The sequence below is a fragment of the Podarcis muralis genome, chromosome 1 (assembly GCF_964188315.1).
Source record: "Podarcis muralis chromosome 1, rPodMur119.hap1.1, whole genome shotgun sequence".
NCBI lineage: Eukaryota > Metazoa > Chordata > Lepidosauria > Squamata > Lacertidae > Podarcis > Podarcis muralis.
Genome location: NC_135655.1, coordinates 47,757,922 through 47,777,538, shown reverse-complemented (window position 1 = coordinate 47,777,538; position 19,617 = coordinate 47,757,922). Strand labels below are relative to the sequence as shown.

At 42.6% G+C, this 19,617-nt stretch overlaps 1 protein-coding gene across 7 annotated transcripts in view; it reads right to left on the bottom strand.

The window, feature by feature from the left end:
• The window catches only part of ACTN1 (actinin alpha 1), a 94,395-nt gene that overhangs the window by 36,303 nt on the left and 38,475 nt on the right, over positions 1–19,617 (bottom strand). For all 7 annotated transcript variants that reach the window (XM_077927741.1, XM_028725417.2, XM_028725426.2 and 4 more), the window contains exons 2-4: positions 9,220–9,334; positions 7,044–7,163; positions 176–262 (exon numbers count right to left, since the gene is read on the bottom strand). In XM_077927741.1, coding sequence (XP_077783867.1) covers positions 176–262; positions 7,044–7,163; positions 9,220–9,334 — 322 coding nt within the window. The remainder of the gene's footprint in view (positions 1–175; positions 263–7,043; positions 7,164–9,219; positions 9,335–19,617) is intronic.

Below are 19,617 nucleotides of genomic sequence, written 5' to 3'. Positions count from 1 at the left end.
TACCACCTGCTATTTCCTGGATCATGCTCTGGGGGCAATATTTCCCTTCCCGTCGACGATAGCCAGCTATGACAATCTGTACAGGAGCTTCGTATGCTATCTATTTTGGAAATACATAACACACAAAATATTCCACAAGTGCTTCTGTGAGAGATGGTGGCCCGTTGGGATGTACCTTCCACTGAGATATCCTGAATAGCGAAGCGGAGGATGATGGTCCAGATCATTCCAAGGGTCATTTTCGCATTCCCATCAACAATTTCTGCAAAAGAGAAAAATACCCTCTCAGCAGCTGCTACCGGTGCTCAAAACATCTTTGGAACTTTGGTAGACAAGAGTCACAAGTGAGCGTGTTTCAGAATTAGGGAAACAAGTGGGGCTTGCAAACAAAATGTTGCAGAGTGGATTGCTCCTTTTCTGGGATACCATTATAATCCCACTTCCCATTAAGTTTCTATCCCCTCACACACCAAAATAAAAAAAATCCATGCTCACTTCTCCTTAGATTGTTTTGGGAAGTTGCCCCCAGCCTCTTGAAAGGTTTTTTCCCCAACAGAATTTTGTGTGTGTGTGTGGGGGGGGGTACTTCTCTAGTTCTTGGGATTTCCCCAAGTCTGCTGATAATGCTCTCTTATGTGTGGTTGGTGTTGCTTTAGTTGCATGAGGACCAGCGCTAGGCACATTGAGATGGCTATCAGTATATCCAGGTGGAACCTGCAACAAAATGCTGCAATGTGGAGTTCTTCTATTTATAGAGATCCAGCCGATCCACTCCATATAAACTTCTGAAAACCTCAGGGTTCCCCAGGGTCTGCTTATAACTTCCTTGTGCTTTTAGGCGAGGCTATTTTGGATTGGCACTGGGACTATGAAGATTACTATTGGTTGAGGATAACAATCGAACACAATGATTATTTTGGGCAAGCGTAGCTGGGCAACAGCCATTCAAAAATTGCCTTCACATTCACAAGAGAACAAGTGCCAGGTACGTGATGCAAATTAAACCGCAAATAGATAATGCTGTTGCACTGAGTTACAAACAATAGCAAATACCCTCATTGAGATCAAGATCTGCAATCATTAAGTTGGGAAGGAAAACATCAAAGGGCTCAACTGTATATTACTAGTTCTGTTGCAATGTGGTTCCTTTGTCCATTTGAATTTTCTCCCTCTTTGGGACAGCCTTAATGACTGTTTCCTGTTCTCAGAGCATTAACTGCTAGAAAGACCTTCTATGGTCATTATTCATGAAATGTGGATTAGCATCATATATTTGTACTTTCTGCTTGCTAATTGATGCCATCCCAAGCCCCTCTACAAAACTGCACTTAATAAGCAGTTCAGCAGATACTATTAATGAGCTCATTATTGCTTGTGGAAAGCATTCTGGGGATATTGGGAGAAGTGGAGGCCAAAGAAGGTTGTGTGCACTGTCTTTCCCAATCTGCTACTCAGGGATTCCCACTAGTTCCTGCCCCCTTGAATAAGCTCAAGACACTGCCTGTGGTCTTCAAATTACCAGTGGCAGCAGATATAAACCACATTAGCAGCATGATAAAACTTAGCAAGCAATTCTGTGCCAGTGCAGCGGGGGGCAGGGTTCATGATGATCCCTAAATGCTTCTGATGTACCTGTTGCCAAAGCCAGCCAATCAGAATCACACCACCATGCAAATTGTTGGGAGAGCAGTATATCGAGACCCACACTGCAACCCCTTAAGAAAAGAGGCTCTTTTGTGTTGGGGGAAAGGGGAAGGAGTTTGTTTCTCCTAACAAACATTTGCTAGAGTGCAACCCCTTTCCAATTTAAGTGATATTAGAAGGGGTGGGGTCTAAAACAAAAGTATTCCCCTTCTGTCAGAAAGTTCAAGACCCCTATTTGCAGGAAAATATATTTTAGTCTTGCCTCAGAAACAAATATCCATATATACCGTATTTTTCCCTCTATAACACGCAGATTTTTTCTCCTAAAAAGGAAGGGGAAATGTCTGTGCGTGTTATGGAGCGAATGTGTGGTCCCTGGAGCCAAAAAATCAAGCAAAAGTCAAATCGCTCTTCATGGAGAAGGGAAACCTGAAAAGAGGAAGTGGCAGCTTTCCTGCATTCTGCCTCAGGGTCTTACTGCCCACCCTTCTCTGTTTCGTTGCTGTGTTTGCTGAAACGGAACAAAGAGCAGGGAAAGCCCCTCCCCTCCAGGCAAGCAGAGGGGAAAGTGTCTCTGTGCTCCGGTACTGCTGGGGGAGAGGGAGAGAGAGTGGGGGAGGGAGAGGGAGAGGGGGGGAGGGAGAGGGGGAGAGAGAGAGAGAGAGAGAGAGAGAGAGAGATGGCTGGCTTGGGGGAGAACTTTTGCCTCCCACCCGTTAAATCCCTCTCCAGCATTCTTAGCCAGCTGCTTCTCTGCACACCCCTCTCATGTCCCTTCTTTGTTTTTCCTTCGCTCCCCACTTAAAATGTGGTTAAAAAGCATGGATCCACATGGATCCTCAGGATCTTTGCATTGGGTCACCCCAAATTCACCATCAGATCACATAGCATGTCCATGGCTACAGCCTGCACCAAAAAAATCACGCACCCACTGTTGCCTGGGGCTGCAATGGTGCAAAAACGTGGTTAAAAAGCATGGATCCACATGGATCCTCAGGATCTTTGCATTGGGTCACCCCAAATTCACCATCAGATCACATAGCATGTCCATGGCTACAGCCTGCACCAAAAAAATCACGCACCCACTGTTGCCTGGGGCTGCAATGGTGCAAAAACGTGGTTAAAAAGCATGGATCCACATGGATCCTCAGGATCTTTGCATTGGGTCACCCCAAATTCACCATCAGATCACATAGCATGTCCATGGCTACAGCCTGCACCAAAAAAATCACGCACCCACTGTTGCCTGGGGCTGCAATGGTGCAAAAACGTGGTTAAAAAGCATGGATCCACATGGATCCTCAGGATCTTTGCATTGGGTCACCCCAAATTCACCATCAGATCACATAGCATGTCCATGGCTACAGCCTGCACCAAAAAAATCACGCACCCACTGTTGCCTGGGGCTGCAATGGTGCAAACACGTGGTTAAAAAGCATGGATCCACATGGATCCTCAGGATCTTTGCATTGGGTCACCCCAAATTCACCATCAGATCACATAGCATGTCCATGGCTACAGCCTGCACCCAAAAAATCACACACCCACTGTTGCCTGGGGCTGCAATGGTGCAAAAACGTGGTTACAAAGCATGGATCCACAGGAATTATCAGGATTTTTGCATTGGGTCACCCCAAATTCACCATCAGATCACATGTCTGTGGCCACAGCATGAAGCACAAAAATGATACATCCACTGTTTCATTCAGAATGTTTTTTCCCTTGTTTTCCTCCTCTAAAAACTAGGTGCGTGTTATGGTCAGGTGCGTGTTATAGAGCGAAAAATACGGTACTTGAAGAATCCCTTCTTCACTAATAACACAAGGCTGTTTTTTGCAGCATTACTAGCAAGCAGAGATTCTTAGTGAAATGCACATTCAGTGAAGGAGGGAGAGTTGTTTAAAGAACCAGAACAGAACAGACACACAGGAAACAAAAAAATGCTTTGCTCAAGTGAATTTGTTTCCATCCCATTGCTTTTATTACAACTATTCTCTGCTAACAGGCTATGCAAATAAAGACAGTATTTTCATGTCTTTGGCGAGCAGCTGGAGGAGCAATAAATATTGAATATTTCAGAATTAAACCTGGTGGCTGGAAAGAACAGGGTTCTGAAATTCCATCACATTCACAATCTAGTAATCCTAACCTTCTGGAGTGTAAAATAGTCTCCTTCCTCTATTCTAGTCTTAAACGACAAGCTGGAAATTCACTGTTAGGATCTATATGATTTCTTGGTTGTTTGAATGTACTTTGAGAGGCAGCCCAACCACAAGCCACGCGGAAGTGGAGAAAGGAGGTTGATTCTATGAAAACAGGTGTCAGGAGGACGAAATGGTGGGTAAGAAAGGAGAATTTTGCTCACAACTGAATATGTGTTCAATATTCATTCAACATCCTTAGCACATTTAAACTGCTGTGTATTAACCACACTTTCAATTCCAAAGGAAGGCAAACATTAATGCATATACCTCCCATCTAGAAATAATAATAATAATAATAATAATAATAATAATAATAATAATAATAATAATAATAATTATTATTATTATTATTATTATTTATACCCTGCCCATCTGGCTGGGTTTCCAAAACCTAAGGGCAGCGAAAACCACAAGATCATTAAGACAAAATAACTGGTAGCTTCATTCCACTGGTGTCAATGGGACAAGGACTTCCAGGAACCCAGCCTATAGGGCTGCTGCACTAGCATGTAAACTAGTACAAGCTCCTTCTTCTCATTCTTATGGGTAGCACCACCATTCACCTGTCCAGTCTCTGCCATGTCCCCCTTCATTCGTCTCAAAACCTGTGCAAGGACTTTCTCATCTCAGCACTGTTGTGCAATCCCTGTTTGCTGTTGCAACGTGATGACTCTCAATCCTGCACGAGCAAAGCCTTCACTAACCTGATGCCTTCCAGATGTTTTGAACCACAACTCCCAACAGCCCTGATGTGGGGCTATAATAGGAGCTGTAGTCCAAAAGCATTTGGAGGACCAATAGGATACTGAAGTGTGCATTAGCATAAGGCCTTTGTACCTAGTCTTATCCCACTCCTTGCCTTGCACATTGCAACATCCCACTGCATTGGGATGTTAACTATCCAGTGGCTGCTTTAAACGGTTCATGGACTGCAGCTGAAATAAAGAGCATCCTTCTAGCCTGAGAACTAAATGAAACATGAGAGATAGAGCTTAAAAAACATTATATATAAGCTTATGTAAGCTGGAACATGTGTTTGTTATGGCTTCAATTTTAATAGGTTTGGCTGATGTATAGAATTGAGGTAAAACAGACCATAGCCCTGTCAGTCACTTCCGCACTTCACCAGTTATGAGTGGGAAGAAGACAGAAACAAACAGCTGCCTGTTTTTAATGCTGCAAGCATTATGTGTCTTCTGCCCAATAACAGCCAGCCCTACATATTTGCTGTTTCATTATCACAAGCTAAAAGCTTAAGTTTTCTCCTTGCTGACATAGTTGGATTTCAGATCAGTGTTATACCATGGAAGCAGGGCTCAGGAGTCTGAAAAGCTGATAGCTATTTGATATGTTGGAAATGCATGAATGGGAGAATAAAAATACTTATCTATTATCCCAGTAGTATCTAACTCTAACTGTATGTTGCAATCAAATGTGAGCTTTTGGTGTGCAGCTAATCAGGATCCAGGAAGGATGAAAAGCTCATTGGCTGGTGGAAAATAGTTTGTGAACTACACCAGCAAAGAGCTTCTTTTAAGCCAATTTGCACAGGGGCCTTGGCTGTGTAAATAATTATTTTCATATTCCTTTCTAATTCTCAATAGCCATTTCCTTGTTCACCACACAGAAAGCCATTTTGATGTTGCCATTACTGGATCAATTCTGCATTCCTGTTTTCTCAAACTTGTGATGCTGCTGCTGGTTATATGATCTACAGCAGCCTGGTGCTGAAACCTTTCAGTAGGCTGAATGACACTGGAGAGCTTTGGACCAAAAAAATTATGGCTAAGGGTGATTTAAAACAACAACAACCCTGAACTTGGTACTAACTCAAGATGATTTTCTCATTAAGTACTACCTGCCTGATGTGGCATTTCCTGCCTGAGCCACATTAAATACATTCTGCCTGCCTCATTAATTTTTACTTTCTAGTTTACAACAGTGACAGCTATTTAAAGCCTTAATTTGAGTCCTTTTAAAATTCATAGTCTGGAAAACTTTATAAGCCTTTTCATTGGGCAGTCCTCGCACCAGAAAGCTGTCAGTCAACCCCAGATGCCCACTGAACTGCTATGATAACATCTTCGTGCAAAACAAAATGCCTACAGTAGGGTGGAAGCCACACTCCAGGCATGCATACCTCATGCTGAAGTTAAGGACGAACGTATGAACTCCTCATACTCAGAGAGAAGAAACACCATGTTGCATCTGGAGCAGCACAACCAGATGTCTTTATCTGCCCCAACTACAACAAAACATGTCTCTCCTGCATCGGTCTCTACAGTCACAGCAGCTACTGGAACCATCTAACAGCTTGACCTCACCCCCAAAGGTGCACTCCTCCATTGTCTCCAGAAACAGACGGATGGCAACATATTTTAACCTTAAAGTACCCCTTAACCTTAACACACCCTCTTAACACACCCTCCTTATATTCCCCCATTCCTAGACCCTAGAGCATTCCATAGAGATGAGAGCCATGCCACTTCAGGCTACATAAGCAAATGAGTTTGTAATAACATATATCATTAATGCTTTCACTGGAGTTTTAGTTTTGAAAGCTGCATGATCTGTAAGCCAGATGCAAAATGTAGATGTCGTTCACCATGATTGTGAATTAGTGGATTATGGCATAATGTAAAAAAAATCTCTTTAGAATTGGACAGAAGCACGTCCCCCTATCTGGCTTCCTAGCCCACAACCTCAAGTATAATCAGGCAGAATAATTATCCAGGAAATGTATGAAAATGTCAGAAGGAGCATGGAGAACACAACTCTTTCTGAAGCTTTACAGGGATAATTTCCAGGCAATCTCACCCTGTGTTCTGCAAGTTTCTAGCCAACATAAATCACAAAGGGATTCAAAATAGATGATCTACCTGTAGTGCACTGCATCAAATATCCAGTGCAGTTTTATTCCACACACTTTCTGGACTTTGGTAGACATTACTTGTTGGGGAGCCTGGTAGAAACCAGACTTGCAATTGTGCTCAACGTGTAATATGGTTATCTGCAGTCCCACACAGGACTCAAGAGTCTTTGCTTGCTAAACACATATGTTGAACTTAGGGGATTCCATAACCACCACAGTAGTACAACCGTCACCTTGTAGTAGAAAAGTTGGCCAGTTCCTGTAATCATTTTAGTAGCCTTGTGACCCACTTATATGCTCCCACTGGTTGGGTTCTGACTTACCTTCTGCTCCAATGGATACCAACTTGACTCCTTTGCTAGCAATGAAATCCAGGGCTTTGTTGACATTCGAGATTTTGTGCACTCGCATTTTGCCTCTTTCTGGCTTAGCCAAACGTTCACCTAGTCAGAAAGAGAAAAGAGTTATGTTCCACTTCTTCATTCCACTTCAGTAAACAACTGATATACAACCGAAAGAACACAGTCTACCTTGGGAAACTCTCCGTTTGTCTTTTGTTGCAATACCACAACTGCAATCTACAGAGCTGTGTTCACAGTTGAGATGTTATGCACTCACAAAGACCATATCATTTCAGAAAGCAATCAAAGGAATCATATGTCTGAACACTTCTCCACATTAACACCCAGCTCATAAGAAACTGAGAGAACGCTAAGCTAAAATCTTCATTCATAGTAGGAGGGAGCTTTTCAGCAAAGAAAGATTTAAATATGCAGTCAGCACACATGTACCCTCAGGTGGTATTGTTCCAGGAGGACAGTATCACATGTTTTTCCCCAATGCAAGGTGGCTAATCTATCGCCCTCTGTATTTTGCTGGACTGTGAATCCCTTCATTGGCTATGCCAATATCTGGAAGACCACAGGTTAGCTATCACAGCTCTAATAATCCTAAATATGCCTCAGAAGTGGCAATGTTTTATTTTCCAGTAAAATTAAAGAGCAATTCTCTTATGTTGGACAGTTATAGGAACCCAGCCAAATGAAAACCAAGTGCTTTAAATATTGCACTCAGTTGCCTTCATGCAGAGCACACTTCTAACTAAATGCAAGATTAACACTCGTATATGGAGGCTTGGCTCCACATCATTTTTTGTATGAAGTGTATGCACATATTTTCACCAAGACCACTTTTAAATATGTCCCAGGACAAATGGCCATCAGTAAAAAATCTCGTAGAAGGGTATGAACCCACCTGCACAGCAAAGGATTCAGGGCACCACCATCCTTGCTTTCCTGCTGTTACTTACCCTTTCGTTTTAAATTACTGCGTGCCCAGCCTTTATACTTAGTGTTTACTTTGAACTGCAGCCAAGAGCAATGAAAACTGAAGCTGAGAGAGACAGAACAACAGCCCCATTTTCTTCTGACAAGACCCTATTGACTTCTTCTGTGGCCATGGCATTTTTTACCACACGATGCCACAACAAAGTGGGCGCTTGTCCTACACTTTCAAAGGGGATCACCGACACTTGACAAGGGTCTATGTGTGATCCTCTTTTGCTAAATGGAAAAAAGGGGTTTCCAAGCTGGGGTTTTTTCCTACCGGAAAAGAGGAGTCATTGTGGCCTTGAAGAGATCAAGAATGCCTGGTCCCAGCTACAAGACTGAATATGCCACAGTGCCAGGCATGCAGCAAGGGACTTTCCTAAAGTATGTTGGCTGGGTTCAAAAAGATTGCATGTTTAAAAAATAAAAAAGCACAGAAAGAGAAATGAATGTCAGGAGACAAGAGATGTGTTCTGGGCAGGCACATGCCGCTTCTGAACAGAAAAGCACCCAGACATTCTCCCTTCAGTCATTTGTGTCCCTCCTATCATGCTCTCTGCACTGCTTCCTCTCAGCTTTCACCGCCTTCCCTATGCATGAGTGAGCATTTCACTAACAAGATAAACAAGACAAAAATAAATAATGCGAGGGACTTGACTCAGCTGGTTTCTGGCAAGCATCAAAAGAAGCCACGGCTCATGGATTCCCTTCTCAGTACCTCGCTTCAGCATTCTGCAGCCTTTCGAACCCTGACCCATTTGTATCAGGCATGGGAAGGAGGAACATTCTGCATTTCCCCAAGGATATAAATAAGGACAGAAACAAGCACACCTGGGAAGCCCTATAGGACTATATAACGAAGTTGGAGAACGGGTTCCTTATGGGAAATGCTACGGTGGTGCAATGTGGGGAAATGAAAGTTACTTTGCTAATTAATGGCACTGCATGCCACTGGATCCCCATCTTTTTTATCTTTGAGGTTATTTTCCCCTTCCAGCTGAAATTTCAAACCATGTCCTAAGTCCATGATGATAGTACACAAGATGGCCACACTTGCTTTTTCTTCCTTACCTTTGTGCAAGCTTGAACTATTAGCCCCTGTACTTTAGCAGATTCACTAGATTGGAGTTTCCCCCCAAAGCATTTAACCTTTGCACAATGGCTGTCTTACCTGATATGACTTCCAGGAGTAACATAAGTTTAAGGCCATCCCTGAAATCTTCTTCTATGTTCTCAATCTGCGTGCCAGCCTTGCGGAGGTGAGAGTTACACCAGGCTGTAAATGTCTGGAAGAGAGAAGAAAAGGGAATAATTAATCTCCAAAGAGAACATACCGGGCTGCTGAAAAGAAACCCATATTTCAACAGCACTGGTGCTGTGATTTACTTGGTGAGTGTCAGGGAATAATTATATCGAAGTTCTGCAGGGCAGAAACGTCCTGGAGATAAAAAGGCCATGAGTGAGAATGAGTGCTGGCAAGAAGAAAAATTCAAAGCAATTTGGCCCATGCAGCCTGAATGTACTCTACAGATCTGAATGCAAGGATACCCTCCCAACAGGGTTCCTTCATTTACTGTTTTCCAATAGGCTTCTGATCAAAAACAGAGAGCAGACTCATTTTCCCCGAACAAGGCTATGATTTCCAAGCCACAGCAGACGCTGTAACCCTCCAGCGGTTTGACTTCACCCTCAAAGGCGCACTTCCTTCATTGTCTACTGAGACAGACGGATGCCAACAACAACAAGATTGCAAGAAAACCGCCAATATCTTAAGTGGCTGAATGGCAGGATGAAGGCTAGCAAGTGTAGCTTTTGCCACCATACTGCTTCTGTAGAAATGACAAATCTTCTCCATGGTGTTTTGCTTTCAAGGGTTCAGAAGCTCCCTTCCAGGCCAGAGGTTTGCAAGCTTGTCTCTTTATCAAAGCTAGGAAACAGGTAGGTCCTTCTCTCCAACTCTTGCGTGCTATCCATTGTATTCTACAGCAGTTGTTCTCGGAGTATAGGGCAAGCCGTCTTGGACTGCGTGGATCACCTAGAAGGGGGAATAGGATCCTGACGCAGTGGAACCTCTCCCCTTACCAAGCAAGTCACGTTTGGGCTGAATGCTCTTTAGCAACAGATATTATTGATTCACACTGGACTGGGGGCAAGGACTACTGCCCCACTTACCCAATCACCTCAACTTTGTTACAGCATAACAACTGCTTGGTTTGTATGGGGAATTCCTGTGTGGTTTTGGGTTGTGTGTGGGGTGTGGGGTTAGGGTAATATTACTCCATTCCCCTTTCTAATGCCAGAGTTGGATTAGTTCCCCAAACCACAGAGTGCATGTGCATGAATGCATGCAAGGATCTATGCATGTTCTGCTATGGAACAGACAGCTGGTGCTGGGATGGATAGAAAACTTAGAAAGCGGACATGTAGGAGGGAAGGTCAGGGTCAGGGTCAGAGGGATGGGGAATAGCTGCTGTTTTCCAAAAGAGCAGAAGCTAGAATCGTGGCAAACTTATTGTCCTTTGAAGAGGACAGGCAGGTTGACTTTAAGTGTTGTCTCAGTCATTTTGGCTGGCTTATTTGCAAGAGAAGGAATTTACCTATTCCCAGTTGTCCCTCTTTATCTGTGAAGGCAAACCTCAGGGCAATGCTGTTCTCCAGACAGCTGCATGGGCCACTGTGTTAGGATGCACAACCCACCCTCTTCACAGATGGCCAGGCTTTCTAATGAAGCCAGCAGCATTTAGCAGCCATGGTTTCAAAGTAACAGAGGGCATGCATTTGAGAATGTCTCTCTCACACATGTGAATTTGGGAACAGTTTTCTTTTCCTTACAGGTGCAATGTTGGGCAATCCATTCACTTAAAAAACAACAACCTTGATTTTAAAAAAGAAATCAGGTGTGCTTCTGCCAGGGCAGGAAAGCAGATAAGAGTTGCTTTAAGAGCCACATTTTGAACAGGGCAGCTGGCTTTACATATTTATTTATTTCTATTTTTTTAAATATCCCATACCTTCAGTGCCAATAGGATGCCTCACAATCAAAAAGCAAAAATTCAGAAGGACAGAACTTTCTTTATGTATGCAACAACAGCAGCAAGAATACTCATCGTAAAGTATTGGAAGACACAAGATTTGCCCACCCTGGAAGAATGGCAGATGCAATTGATCGACTACATGGAATTGGCAGAAATGACTGGCAGAATCCGAGATACGGGAGAAGAACAAACGGAAGAAGATTGGAAGAAGTTTAAAGACTATCTGCAAAAAAATTGTAAATTATTTGAATGTTAAAGTGATGCAGGATATAAAGATAGTGCGGCATTAGTGACATAGTTGAAAGGAATATGTAAAGATGTTTTATGAGCAATAAGTAAAGAAAATTACTTATTTTTAATTTTAATTTTAATTTTTATTATTATTTTATTTATTTTATTTATTATTTTATTTATTTATTATTTTTATTTTTATTTTTATTTTTAATAAGTAAAGAAAATTACTTATTTAAAATTACTTATTTAACACTGGTAAAATTAACCAGTGTTAAAATGATGGGGGATTAGAGGATAAGTGGTCAGTAGTGGAATGGTTAATTTAAAAGAAAATAAGCAATATTAAAATTAATCAAAATAGTGGAAGGATTTGCTGAAAACAAATTAGAAATTGGAATACGGAAAAGGGAGGTGTGAGGAAGTCGGGAAAGTAAGCTACAAGAAAATAAGATTTGAATTTATATACTTTTTTCTGTTTTCTTTTTTTTTAAGTTTTATATTATGTTTTGTCTGTTATTGTGTTATGATAAAAATTTGTTGAAACTTTAATAAAAATATTTTTTAAAAAAAACAAAAAGCAAAAATTCAAAATTGCAAGAAGAACAATGCTACTCACAATAAAAGAACAAAGAGGAAAGCAATACAGAAATACAGCCCCAACAAAATCAATAGTAAAACCTCGCAAGAACTTAAAAGCTGCCTGAAAACAAAAGGACACCCTTAACGGATAGCTTCAGTTGTACGGCTCAATCAATTTATTGAACCAGTCAACAGACTTTGCACTAGGACTCAGACATCTGTTAACATACAAAAATGAGATACAATATCAAATGGCTCTATTGACAGGTAGGGACCCTGGTTACATCGGCTTGGGGAAAGATTTCAGCCAGTGTCCTACTTGCACTCAACATAATTTTAGCTACGGTTTCTGTTTGTAACAGAGAAGAAATGAGAAGTGTAATATGCAAGCCATTTCCTGGGATCCAAAATGGCTATTGTTGGGGCAATCAGCTCTGGAGATCTCTATAAAAGTTACAAAGCAACAAGATGTATTTCATTTTCTTCTGAGCCACAAAGACATCACCTATCAGGTTCAACTGTACTACAGTGGTACCTCAGGTTACATACGTTTCAGGTTATAGACTCCGCTAACCCAGAAATAGTGCTTCAGGTTAAGAACTTTGCTTCAGGATGAGAACAGAAATCGTGCTCTGGCAGTGCGGCGGCAGCAGGAGGCCCCATTAGCTAAAGTGCTGCTTCATGTTAAGAACAGTTTCATGTTAAGAACAGACCTCCGGAAAGAATGAAGTACTTAACCCGAGGTACCACTCTATTGTTCAACAATCATGTTGACTCTTCTGTATACTAAGCTCTGAGATGGCTACTGAAGGACAGTGTCACACACACATGACACACAAGGCTAGGAATTATTGTGTGCTCCATCCACCTTATCTCTTATTCACAGCGGTGCAAGCCACTGGCTACAATTTACCATCCTGTGAGCAAGCAAAACTGTTGTTTCAATGGCAGAGCCAGTGATTTCTAACGAAGTGGGTGGAGAGGAATTATGCCACGTAGTAGCTAGAAATAAGACAGTTATGCTGCACTGGAGAAAAGCCATCAATCTGAAGCTAATCATCAAGTAAAGGTTCCATACAGAAAATGGTTGGGGAAACAGTAAGAGACGTATTATTGCTCCATAGGAAGCAGGCGTAAGCCTGTCTCAGCCTATGCAGCTTTAAGGAGAGGAAAGCACCATGAAATGAAAGTAAAGCATTTGAGCTGGCAACTCATTAGCTGGCTCTTAATTAGGAGAATGATGAATGGACTAAAATTAGAGTTTTGTGCCTCTGACTAGCATTAATTTGAGCGTGTGATATGAGGTCTGAAACAGGACCATGTAACTGAAACCTAGGATTTTCCCTTAGAAAAAAGGAAAACACATTTGCTTCACCTGCTGATACAAGGTAAGAAAAAAGAAAAGAGGGCTGCATCCCAATCAAGAAAAAAGACGAAATTGTGGGCAACCACCCAGGTGCAGAATTAGTATTTTAATAATCTTAAACCAAAAATGTTTAAGGAAAATATGGAATGAGATACAATACTCCTACCTAAGAAATGCAGTACAATAATCTCAACATGTTTTATGTTGTTCTTCAAGCTACTCCTTAAAAACAAAATAAAGAAGAGACAAACTTTCTTTTCAAAGGCTAAGAGAAGAATGGCAATATACATGCTGATAGCAAGATGTTTTTTAGGAAGTTACAGCTACATTCTGCAGTCTAACCACACAATGCAAGGACGATGGTTTAGCCACAGTGTGGTCAAAAATAGGAAAAGCGCCAATAAAAAACTGAAGTGCAGGTTGCAAACAGGAACGTGCTATTGTGCTCTTCGTTCCCTGAGCAATGTGAGTGCTGGGATAGCCTTTGTACTGTCCATTTCCTTTACAGAAGAGAGGCCAATAGTGGTCACTGAAGAAAAACTGACAGCATAGGTAATGTCCTGCCCCAAGGCAAAACTGTGCATGTTCAATAAGTCACCAGTGTGTCTTATTGCTCCTGTTTTTTGTAGTACGATCCCCTATGCCCTGGTTTGCATGACCCAGGAAGCCAAACCATACATTATTTGTACACTGTATGAAGAAGTGCCTTCCACCTTAACTCTCCTGCCACTCAGTTTCATCAGATGACCCCTGGTTCTAGTACTTTGAGAGAAAGGGGGGTATATTTGCTAAAATTATACATAGAATGAAGAAAGTGAACAATCTCAGTAATGTTGCCCCTTATTCGTCTTTTTTTTTCCTAAACAAGAAAGCCCCAATCGTTGTAGCCTTTCCTTGTAGGGAAAGTGCTCCCCCCTCACCCCCAATATTTTCTATTGCCCTTTCCTACACTTTTTCTAGCTGTTCTTCTGGAGACATGATGACCCAAATTTGCACAGTATCTCAAATTTGACTCCACATTTGTATATAGAGCATTACAATACTGGCAATTTTATTTTTTTTATCCCTTTCCTAGTAACTCCTAGCTGTTTTAGCCTAAACCAGATTTTTCACTAAGCTATCAACCATGACTCCAATATAATTTTCCTGATCAGTAACTGCCAGTTAAGACCCAGTCAATTTATACTGTAAAGGCGGGATTTGGGTTTTTTGCCCCCCTATGAACAACACTTTACTTACCTTGAACTACCTTTGGCATTTTGTTGCCCATTCACCTGGTTTGGAGAGTTCCTTTTGGAGCTCCTGGCAGAAACCTTCCATTTTTACCATCTTAGTTTACTTTGTGTCATCCACAAAGGCCAGTATGGTATAGGAGAGTGTTGGGCCAGGAACTGGAAGACCAAGGTCCAAATTCCAACCCACCCATGAACCTCACTGAATAATCCTGGGCCACCATAGACTCGAGTGATCTACCTCACAGGGTTGTTGTAAGGATAACATGGAGACCAGGGAACCATGTGCACCACTCTGAGCTCTTTGGAGGAAAAGTGGGTCTATAGATGTAATCAATCAATAAATAAGCAAGCAAGCAGCCAAATGGTTGATTGGAGGCCAACTGCATTAGAACTTATGGTTTCTAAGACAAAGTGGTCGATCGACACCGTTTAACATTCAATTGACTTCAGTCAATAATGTCAAATATATCACAGCAATCCAATAGTACATGCTCACAATTCTACTTGATTTTGAACAGTAGCTTTGTCTCCTCATTTCGTTCATGTTGCCATGTGTCAGAAAGGGCAGGACCCATTGCCCTTTCCATGTGAGTGTGCACTTGCTTCTATATCTGTGGACTCACAATCAGGGGCGAAGCTGCATGCTCCAGCACTGGGGGTGGAGAGCAGGTGGGGACGTGGCAGGTGTGCGTCCTGGGGGCGTGGCACACTGCCTGTGAGGGCGTGGCACGGGGCATGTGGGGGGTGCGCAGCGCGTGTCTGGGGGCGGACACAATGGTACCCCCCTCCCTGGTGCCGGGGGCGATGCGCTCCCCCCGCCCACCCCGTTCCTCCACCAGTGCTCACAATGCAGCTCACTCAGCAGCAGCAGGTGCTGCCCCTTCTCTCCTCCCTCCTGCACTCTGGCAACTTGCTTTCCATTTCCCTCATTGGCTGGAAGAGCTATTCTGCCCAAAGGAGTTGGCGGCTGTATGTGAGAGGTTCTTCTGCTAACTTCTGCAAACCACGGACTCTTCTGTGCACCTCAAACAATACTGGCATGCAGACTATGAAACAAGGCCTTACTTTACAAACTGAAGCAGAAACCCACGTTTTCTTCGCTGAAAACCAAAGCAGCTTGATTCGGTTTCGTGCCTCCCTTGTACGTGCCAAACATGTCCAACGCTGCCTCTAAGATTTCGCTTGGCTGAGACATTTCAAAGTCCGGCTGCACATGGAATTACAGAACCCGACCATAACATCCCTCTTGACAACAATATTGTTTTCCCCTGTACAACACTAAGTTACACCTAGCAGAAGCCAGTCAGCAGCAGGAAACCAGTAAGTGCTGCCACACTTCCTATGGGAAGGGGTGTTGTGCTTGTGTGGGAGGGGAAATCTTTTGAAGAAGGAAAGTTTGCTGAAAGATGCCAAACTCGCTTCCTTTACAAACACGGACAGGGACAAGAAGAGGTGGTAAGCGGAAACTAGCACCTGTGTTTCCTGAGATTCTTGCGAGCAGCTGTGCAGGTTCTCCAGGAACAATAATAATTATTCGGCTACCAAACTCAGCTCAGTCATGAAGTTGACCTTGGGGCCAGCCACCATCTCTCACATGGATTTACCTTGAAGGACCGCTACAAGAATAAAAGTAGGGGGAGGAAACAGGTGCCCCATGTACACCGTCCTTGAAGGAATGACACTAAAGTGTAATCATAAATAATGGGTTGGATCCTGACATGTTCTTCATAGAAGGAACCCAGATCCAGCAGAGGCTCCCACTGGAGGGCAAGGGAGGAGTGAAGCACGCTCATTGCCACTGGGATTCTGCAGGTTTGCAACAGACTTAAACCACACACAGTGTTGATTGGCTGGCAGCTGTGATGTCGTGATCCCATCTCCCCACCACCACCATCCACATAGGTATTTTACAGTCTTTGATGGTTTAACAGTGGTGCTTTGTTGTTTAAAAATAAATAAATAAAAAGACAGACAGCCTACATGAAGCATGGCAGCGAAGAAAGAATTAAGCCCAAATCAGGGCTGGACTTGCTGATATTCAAGTCTTTCAAACTAAAGGGTAGGGAAGGTGGCAGATAGCAGAGTTTGGACATGGGAACCACTCTTTTGATGTGTACATTTGTGTGCACACCTTATTGCCATGGCATGAATGAAAAGTAGACTAATGTATTTTTGTCGTTTGCTGAGCCTCAGTAAATTTTGTTTTGGTTAAGCTACAGAGGATGTTGCAATAGCTACTTTTGATTCGTTTGCTTGTTTGTATCCTAACCTCCTCTCAACAAGGCATCATCCAGGCAGGGCTGGATGACCCTGGAGACTCACAACCAGTCAGTGAGCTAAATGGACGAAAGGTCTGGCTCTGGATAAGGCAGCTTCCTATCTTGCTCCTATGTCGTTGCTGAACCAGCAGATGAACCGGATGTCCTAAATAACTGTTACACACAAGCATCTTCGGGAGCTCCTCCAATACCAGCTGACTCAATTTTTTAAATCTACCAGGGTGGGTGTGTCTATTTGCAGTCCTCCCCAGGATTTGTGATTTGGGAACATGCAGCAGGGCCTTCTCCGCAATGCTACCCTAACTGCAATGTCCACTGTTGTCCTACTTGTTTGCATTTAGACATCACTTGAAGGCGATTTCATTTACTCCAGCCTTTACAATTTGCTCTCTAATGCCTAACCACAGTGGACTATTCTGTGTTTGAATTATTTTGTTCATTTACAGATATTTTCGGCTTTCCCATGCATTTTCTTTCTTTATGCATTTTATTGTTTTATCTTTTGTTGTATATTGCCCTGGGCTTCTTTTGGAGATAGGAGTATTTGCAATAAATAAATAAATAAATAAATTGACAAATAAATAAAACATGATACTCTTTTATTTTGGAAAAAGCTGCTTCTAGTCCCCCCCCCCCCCCCCGCTCACATCAAATCACATTTTCCCCATGCAGGGTTCCAAAGATTTTTTACAAGAGTAACCATGTATGTGAAACCTCTCAGGAGAAATTTGTCTTAGGAGACCAATTCTGGAACAGAGAATTGGTGTCAGGCTCCATGGTCTTGCAAAACAACAACAACAATAGTAATAATAGTAATAATAATTTATTATTTGTACCCCGCCCATCTGGCTGGGCTTCCCCAGCCACTCTGGGTATAACTGCTTGCAACAATGGAACGGAGCAGTGGTAAACAACATACAACCAAACCAAACAAACACAATGTAAAGGTCAGCTCTTGTTGACTTTTTATAAAATAAAGTTGCCACTGAAGTTTCCAGTTTTGATCTTAGCAGCAGCACTGAAAGAAGTGGTGCTTAATCCTTTCACTCTATGCCATTTCCCAAGCTAGATCATGCCCCTCCAAACTTGCCATCAACCTGATGGAGGGGGGCGTGGGAATATAAGTCCCATACAGGCAGAAACATCAGCTTTGAGCATATCAATTTGAATGGAGACAGAAGTTGTTCCGTCAGGTTGGCTGAAGCCCACAGCTATTGAAAGGAGTTGCCCTCTCTATGGGAACAAGACTGCTGTCAAGTGTCCCTGACATTACATTCATCTGACTTCTTTGCATCCTGCCTTAGAACATTGTGTCTTTGATGCAAACACTTATCTCCATAGGGCTTTAGAACAAGGGAAATGTTTTGCAATTGTACAATGGGCACCCAACTCTGTTTCATTCCAACTACTGGTAACAAGTTCAGTCAGAACCACAAATATAAAACATGAACTTCCAGGCAATACAACTCACATTTAGAACCATCACAGAAGATCATTCCTAGCCGTTTCTGCCTTGGGCAATATTGCAGTACAGCCAACTGACAAGCAAGCCTTCCCACTCTCACAAAGCAAATGCCATTGTATTAACAGGTATGTCAGAGCCAAGCAACAAAACGTTTGAGTGTTCCACATGCAAAAGAAAGTCATAGTGTCACAACTTTCATAAATGCCCAGTAATGAAACAAAGACAAGACTAAAGATAACAAATATGCCATGCACCCTTGATACTGCTGAAGGCAAAATTACCCACTCAGTAGACATATCGGAAGGTAAAAAACAACCATCTCAAAGGGATGTTATAAGTTCAACAGTCTTCCTCAGGCTCTATTGGTCCACTAGCATGGCTTGACTAAGGTCAGCATCATGGCCAAAGTATCCTACCTCTGAATGAGAGCCTGCAACTCCTACCTGCTGAAGACATTCTTGGCACCTCACTCAGGGCAAAATCCCTGCCTCTGGGTTTTCCCAGCCCCCACATCACTGGCTGTCACAAGCAGGAGAGGGCAAATGCTCTGGGCAACAATAACAGGAACGTAGGAGTAAGTTGTACTGCACATTACAGAGAGGGCAGGACAACCTCAGCATAACGTAGCTGCTTTGGCTGTTCTGCCCTTATTCCTACAATTTTATTACAACTCACTTCTCGGAACCATTCTGAAGAAATAAAAAAGGTACAGTAAATTCCTGTATTATGTAAATCCCGCCATTATGTTGCTTTGTAAAAGCTGCATTAATTCATCACTAAGTAGCAGACCATCAAACAGTTGTAATAACACTGAGGAGCTCACCACTGCAGGAAAAAAATATATATACTGAAGTCATAATTCACTTGAGTCCTTTAACAGTTTTTGCAATCTAAATGTCGGCGTCGCAATCATACAAATGCCAGTTATTTAAAAAGACAAATAGGCAGTTTGGTCTCCTGACAGCTTTCAATGTGACATTCCAGTTTTAACTGACCTTTACATCTGCTCTTTTACTCTCTCTTTACCTCCTTAATATTTTGTCTGCCCCTCCTTTCACCTTTGGGCCTAAGCTTCCTGTCACTTACAAGGGGTCAGCATATTTGTAAAGCAGCTGTTCAGTCAAGCTAGGGCTACCTAGGTGTCCTTGCACACAGGAAAACAATAAGGGGGTGGAGTCCCTCCCCCAGCTGTGTTAGTTAGCAAAAGAGTATAGCAGAGTTGGGAGTTATAGAGTATAGACTTGGGAGGGGGAGGTTGCCAGGGTTACAGGGGGTGTGATGTTACCATGGGGAGGGAAATGTCCTTTTTACTTGAGGCATGGGTTGCATTTTTAGCAAGGATTTTGGGGACGAAGAAGGGTGGAGCCAGAGGCCAT